General features: G+C 37.5%; 2 protein-coding genes and 1 pseudogene across 2 annotated transcripts; 1 reads left to right on the top strand and 2 right to left on the bottom strand.

Moving 5' to 3' along the window:
• Nucleotides 1-531: 531 nt before the first annotated feature.
• Nucleotides 532-846, bottom strand: LOC120146673. The gene has a single exon (XM_039160176.1). The coding sequence runs from the start codon at nucleotides 844-846 to the stop codon at nucleotides 532-534; it is 315 nt and encodes a 104-aa protein (XP_039016107.1).
• A 912-nt stretch (nucleotides 847-1,758) lies between these two features.
• Nucleotides 1,759-4,071, bottom strand: LOC120146588 (putative pentatricopeptide repeat-containing protein At3g13770, mitochondrial). Its single transcript, XM_039160109.1, has 2 exons — nucleotides 3,569-4,071; nucleotides 1,759-3,332 (listed from the first exon to the last, which is right to left on the bottom strand). Exons 1-2 carry the CDS (start codon nucleotides 4,062-4,064, stop codon nucleotides 1,888-1,890), a joined length of 1,941 nt encoding a protein of 646 aa, XP_039016040.1. The 5' UTR covers nucleotides 4,065-4,071; the 3' UTR covers nucleotides 1,759-1,887.
• Nucleotides 4,072-5,374: 1,303 nt separating this feature from the next.
• LOC120146672 lies at nucleotides 5,375-6,584 on the top strand (annotated as a pseudogene).
• The last annotated feature ends 493 nt before the right edge of the window (nucleotides 6,585-7,077 follow it).

Raw genomic sequence — 7,077 nt, 5'->3', positions numbered from 1 at the left:
TTGTTTTGCACCTTTCTGAGATAAGAACCACCCGCAAACACAAAGAAAGCAACTTGCAAACTGTCTAAATATCTCAATCTACCAAACAGAAACGTCTTAACATCTCCACAGGCTAACACAACTGAAACATCGATTATTCTTCCCCTAAACAACAGATATTTTCCCAGAACATACAGAAAGAACTGACAGAGTAATGTTTCTATAATGTTCCCTTTTTCTAGGGATACCAAACAAATGCATTGGCATATTGATACGGAGCCAATAACCCAGAGTTTATTTTCAATTTCTTTTGAACATCACTCAATTGGTTAAGCAAATTAAAATCAAAATCCAATAAGTAAATATTAAATTACGATCACAAATAAGTCACCGACTTTCATCATCATCGAAAGCACAAATTCAACTGAAAAAAAACCTTCAACAGAGCCCTTTTTTATTAGAGCTACACGTTTTATCAACAGCAGAAAATATCAAGAGTTTGCACAGATCCATACCCAACAGAACCATATTGAAGTTTAAGCAGAAGACATCTCAGTCAGATGAAGACGAGGAGGATTCGGCGGCGAGTTTTTCGAGGGCTTTTTGATGTGCCCAAGTCTCGATAGTAAGATCGGGCTTGGCATTGAGGCCGACACCAAGGATGACAATGGTGAGGAAGCTTGTAACATAGCAAGGTAACTCCCAATCCTCCCATTTGCGGGATTGGCCAGGAGGTAGCGGGGTCCGGTTGAAGAGGTAACCATTGGGTCGGTCCTGGTGGCCCGAAGAAGTCCAGCGTCTTGGACCGGCATGGGAAGAGAATGTGCGGGAGAATAGTCGTTGGCGGAGCAGGTTGACGGAGGCCATCATTGTGGTGGCTGAACCTGAAGCCTGAGAATCAATTCAGGGAAAGAGAGAAGTTGGGGAGGGGATTTTGTTTGGCTTTGTAGAGAAACAAGAGCTTCCATCTACACGACGTCGTCTTTTTTTTGGGCTCTCACTACTATCCACACCAGGCCCATGGGAAGCGGCGAATATTTTATTAATATAATAATGATTTATTTAGTCCTCAATATTTATGTATTTTTCAATTTGATATTAATCTTAAATAAATAAATTTAACCTTCTACATTTACGAGATCTATCAAAATAATATTGCAAAAAATCAAAACATAAATATCTATTTATTTTAAAAAAGACATAATGTCTAAAAGATACTAAAAATATTTGATTAAATAGTGGTTTTGATTTTTTTAATGAATTTTATCATTCGATATTTTATTTTAAGGTAAAAAGGCCCTTCAAGTTTAACAAAATAGTAACTTTAATTATTATTTTTTATTTTAGAATATTTTAACTCTCAACATTTTATTTTAGAATAAAAAGATTTTTGGAGTGTTAATCGTTAGTTGATTAATTGTTTTCATGCATAGAGAGACCTTTTTATCTTAAAATAAAATGTTAGAGTCAAAATAATCTAAAGGAAATATGAACCATTGTTACTATTTAGTCCAACAAGCATTTACTTTATTATGTCCTATTTAAATTAGAAAAATACTTGAAAAGTGTTTTGCAGGGTACTCGACAAACATTTCCTAATTTCACCAAATACCGGATAAAAATATCCATTGCCAATGCCATCTCTATATTTACACTTCAAAGAATAGTCATCGTTTTAGAGATGATCTCCATATCACCCGACTTAGAAAAAGGGTTTTTGCTATCCTCTTAGTTTCTCTGCTTCATCCTGTACTCCGAGCCTCTTGACCTCATGCAGTCATTCCCTGCTTTTGTTTCGAATCCGCTGACCTCTTCAAATTTCATTGACAATGTTTCTTAGCAGGCAAGGACCCTTCCTGTGAACTATCAGTTGGCCGAAATCGTTTTCGGCTTTGAGAACTTCAGACATCACCAGTAGTCTCCACAGGAACAAACTCCCTTCGAAATATGGTGGAACCGGTTCTTGTCCCTCAAGTAAACTTCTCTCAGATACATCTTGGAAACAAACTTGGCAAAGTTATGGCAATCAACGCAAATCCGGAGGTTTTTAATGACACGGAGCGAGGTTCTATCCGAGGTTGAAATCAAGCCAAAAGTCAATGCCAATTTCTCACTGTGGCCTAGTAGTATCTTCTCCTTCTGCTCGTCATCTACATCGTGTAAAGAACAACTTAAATCAGGAACATAGCCAGCTTCCTTGAATTTGATTGATAACTCTTTCAGCTTCGCAAACACCTCTTCCCTTCTTGGATGCGAACGATCACTTGCATGGAAGGAATGGAGGGTTTGGTCAAGCTCAATCCAACTTCTTCCGGGATCTTTCTTTACAGCTTTCTTCATCATCAAATCTCTCACCATTCTTACATCTTCCCATCTCCCTGCAGAAGCATACAGATTAGATAGAATAACATAGTTTCCAGCATTTTCGGGCTCAATTTCTAGCAGACGACGGCCTACAAATTCACCAATGTCGAGATTTGAGTGAACCCTACAAGCACCTAGAAGTGAACCCCATAGAGCAGCAGTTGGTTCAAAAGGCATCTTTTTAATAAATCCAAAAGCCTCTTCTACTCTACCAGCACGACCGAGCAAATCCACAACACACCCATAGTGCTCAATGTCAGGCTCAACCTCATCTTTCCCATTTACCATTTCATCAAAGATTTTCAATCCCACATTTTCCATCGCTCCATGGCTGCAGCCAGACAAAACACCCAACAGAGTGATACTGTCGGGTTTTATTTTATTTTCATTTCTCATCAATTTGTAAAGCTCCAAAACCTCTCTTCCCATCCCATGTTTGCTGTACCCCACAAGCATTGCATTCCATGAAATAACAGTTCTCTCGGGCATGTTATCAAATATCCGTCTCGAGTAGACGAGGTTCCCACACTTTGAGTACATGTCGATCAGAGAATTCTGAAGTACCACATAAAAGGGCAGATTACATCGGAGTACATGGTTGTGAACTTGCTTACCAATATCTAATGCTGCAAGCCCAGATAACGCAGTTAGAACACTAGCATAAGTAACATAATTTGAAGTCATTCCTTCTAAATTCAATCTTCGGAATAGTTCTAATGCCTCTGCATCTAACCCTAATTGAGCATACCCTGAAATTATGGCAGTGCATGAAACAACATCCCTTTCCGGCATGCTTTTGAAAACCTCTCTAGCCTCATGAATTCTACCAGCTTTGGCATACATGTCAAGGAGTGAGCTCCCAACAAATATATGAGTGTCAAGAGTTCTCTTGATTACAAGGGAGTGGATTTGCCTTCCCAGCTCAAAACCAAAAATACCCGTACAAGAAGAAAGCACGGTGGCGAAAGTAAATTCATTTGGTTCTGTAACTGCAACAATATACCAAATCAAAATACGTGCCAATCCTAAATAAGATTGTTCATGTAAATTTACGTTAGAGATTACCATCTGTATTAGCTCACGTTGTTTCAACAGATTTTAGAGCGATAGTTCCGTATTACAATATAGAAAACAATTCTAAACCATGAAAATAAAGAAGAAAAATGTCAATTAATTGGACTCAAATTTAGCAAAATTTTTATAGAAGCATGTTAGCTGCAAATACCTGATCTTAACATCTGTAAAAAAAGATCCAACGCTTGAGAGGCAAACCCTCTTTGAGAATAAGAAGAAATCATAGCAGTCCAAGAAACCACATTCCTCTCAGGCATTTCGTCGAGCACATTCCTTGCCTCCCTCAAACGATCACATTTACTATAAAAAACGATCATCCGGGTTCTGAGGTAAACAGGAGGTAAATATTGTGTTTTGATCATATGGGCATGGACCCTTTGGCCCTCTCTAAATGCCCTTCTATTTATACAAGCGTTTAACAACATATCGTAGCCTTCAAACTTCATTTCAAGGCCTTGAGCCGCCATTTCTATCAAAGCTTCTTTCAGCAGACCATTGGAGCATAAGGTGGTCAAAAGAATTTGTGGGTTTTGAGGGAAGGTAGTGACAGGTAGGTGGTGAGTGGTACAGGAGTTGAAGAAAGATAAAAATGATGCATTTTTGGGGTAATAATGGAAAAGGCACTTCATTTTCCCAAGTAACTTCATCTTCCAAAACTATACCTCAAGTCTTCAATCACATTTATATATGACCTTTACGTGGGGAAAAGGTGGCAAAGCTGCATATTATGCCGCTAAAAAATAATTTTCTTGTGAAAGTACTAAATAAGATTTTTTTAGGTTCAAATTTCTCCTCTTCAATATATATTAAAAAAAAGGTAAAATATAGAAATAGTCTTCCGACTAAATGTCATTGTTTTATTGAGTCACTTGACTATTAAATGTTATAAAAATATCCCTTAATTATAGGGTAATATTTTGTTGAATCCCCCAGTTATTAAAAATTACAAAATAGTCATCCAACTATTTATATGTTTCAAATTCATCATTGTTGATTGTGATATGATAAAATCTGATCCTAAATTCTCAAAAGACTATACAATTCAAATGGTTTTGGGATTATATTTTATTATATCCAAATCAACATGTTAACGTCTAGTTCAAGGGACCATCAATTTTTAATGGATAAGGATGGTTTTGGGATCATATTTTATTATATCCAAATCAACATGTTAACGTCTAGTTCAAGGGATCATCAATTTTTAATAGATAAGGACGAGTTTGGAATATAAGAATAGTCAAGCGACCATTTAGTAACTTTCAATAGTCGAATGACTCAAAAAGCAACGCCCAAGGAATTATTTTGTAATTTTTAATAGTCGAATGACTCAACAAAATAACATCTTATAGTCAAGGACCATTTATGTAATTTACCCTAGAAATACAAATTTCTAACATAATCAATTAACTTCATAAAATACTTCTTATGGAAAAAAAGTTAAAAATAAATAAGTATACTAGTCAATTGGTGAACACCATCCAAGGCATACTCTCTATCAATTACTCCTGCGAGGCTGCGAATCAAGGTAAATTGATTTCATAGCACACAAGTTTCCCAAAGGAGAGAGTAAATCGATAATTTATTTCAAATTGCTTATAGCTGATACAAGAGTTAACAAGCCAAACTACATCTTCAAAGGCAGCGTCTACATATTCATTTCGCGTAAACAATTATGAATTCAATTTCTTATTTTGAGTATCCCTTCTCTGTGTATAAACCGGAACGAAAGTTAATCAATGAAATGTTATCCACGGTTGAGGGGAACTCCAAAGGATTATCTCATTGCACAGTTCGTCCATCCAACCATCTCATGTTTACATTCTCAAAATCCAAACCATCAATATGTTCCATGATAATCCCGGCTATGCTGTGTTTTACAAGTCCCTGACATCCGGGCCTGTAGTCGATCAATCCGCCTTTGTAATTTGTCCATCGTCTATAAGTTAGGTTGATGTTTATGAATCTCAAATTCCTTAGCAATCCACCTTTGGAACCTGATAAGAAGATACCATTTTGGGAATTTACAGTGATGTTTACGAACTCACTCAGCGGGTCTCTCCCAGAGTCACTCGTTGAGCTTAGAAGCTTGACAGGGACCCTGAACTTGTCTTACAATAAGTTCTCCGATGAATTCCGGCTTCTTATGGTGAGTTCCCATTTGGGATAAGCTTGGATCTGAGGCACAATAATTTAACAGGGAAAGTCCCTCAAATTGGTTCTTTGTTAAACCAAGGACCCACGGCGTTTTCAGGAAACCCTAATCTCTGTTGGTTCCCGTTGGAAAATCTTTATCCTGATACTCAAAATCCCAGAGCTGTTCTAAACGACGAAGAAAACCCAAAACATCCAAAGGGTCTTAGCCCTATTTTTTATGATGGTAATGAAGAGAGACGCAAGGAGAAAAATGGGTCGGTAGCTGTTCCTTTGATCTCAAGTGTTTCAGTGGTAATCGGAGCGGCTTTGGTATTTGTGTGGCTGTTTCGGAGGAAATGAAAAACCAGGGAGGATAAAACGAGGAAAAAGAGAGAGGCGGAGGACGTTGACGAGGAAGGACAAAAGGGCAAATTCGTGCTTGTTGATGAAGGGTTTAATTTGGAATTAAAAGATTTGTTGAGAGCATCTGCCATGCATACATCTTGACAATGGAAACTTAAAATCAACAAAAATCCTTCTTGTCGATGAGCTCCAGCCATACATCTCCGGGTTTGGACTTACTCGCCTTGTCTCTGAGACTTCCAGCTATTGTAGTTCAATAACCAAAAGGCTGAGCTCAACTCAAACCATTGCAACCTCTGCAGTGGGGTCAAGAATTTCAAGTCCTAATTCTTATCTGGCACCTGAAGCTTGAGAATCTGGAAGCAAGCTCACTCAGAAATGTGATGTATACTCCTTTGGAATTGTGGTATTGGAGATTTTAAGTGGTCGGGTGCCCGCCACTGGACCAGAAAATGATGAGAAGAGATTGATAGGCCGTGAAAGCATTCCAGGAGAACCGTCCACTGTCTGAAATCCTAGACCCAACACTTCTAACAGAAGTTCACGCAAAGAAGCCAGTGCTTGCTGCATTTCACATTGCACTCAATTGCACAGAACTGGACCCGGAGTTGCGCCCTAGGATGAGAACTGTATCGGAAATTCTCAACGGTATCAATATCAATCTGCTATAAAAATATGTCTGCTGGAACTACTCTTGGTTTATGGAATCCTAGGATGCAGGGTCAGTTTGATGCGAGTGGTTGGATTATTTGATGTAATCAAATGCAATTTTCTTAGAATTGTTTTGGTTTGTCAAAATTCAAATGCTGATCAAGGAAGGATATCCGGTGTATATTCAAAACTACTAGAAGATACTGGAGAAGTCAGAATATTGGAACTTGATTTAGTGCTTCTATTAGGATGAAGAAGAAAACAAGCCATGAGTATGAAAAGGCCCTCATTGATTATTGCTTTGAAAAGCCATGAGTATGAAAAGGCCCTCATTGATTATTGCTTTGAAAAGCCATGAGTATATTCAAATCCTACTTTACCCAAACTTTTAATAGGGTTGTGTACTTTTTCCGAACAATATTATAGGAAAAGGCAATATGGTTATTAGAGTTTAAAATTTATATATGTATAGGTTTATATTTTATATGGTATAAAAAATAATCAATAATGATT

The sequence above is a fragment of the Hibiscus syriacus genome, unplaced genomic scaffold, assembly GCF_006381635.1.
Source record: "Hibiscus syriacus cultivar Baekdansim isolate YM2019G1 unplaced genomic scaffold, ASM638163v2 tig00110930_pilon, whole genome shotgun sequence".
NCBI classification, from domain to species: Eukaryota; Viridiplantae; Streptophyta; class Magnoliopsida; order Malvales; family Malvaceae; genus Hibiscus; species Hibiscus syriacus.
Note: the sequence above shows the minus strand (reverse complement) of the source record. Positions and strands in the feature narration are given on the sequence as shown.

Excerpts from the sequence above, each read along its gene's own strand:
- LOC120146673 (XM_039160176.1), bottom strand. The coding sequence starts at position 846 with ATGGCCTCCGTCAACCTGCTCCGCCAACGACTATTCTCCCGCACATTC.
- LOC120146588 (XM_039160109.1), bottom strand. The coding sequence starts at position 4,064 with ATGAAGTTACTTGGGAAAATGAAGTGCCTTTTCCATTATTACCCCAAA. Across the intron at positions 3,333-3,568 it reads TTTACAGATGTTAAGATCAG|TTACAGAACCAAATGAATTT; the intron begins GTATTTGCAGCT and ends ATATTGTTGCAG.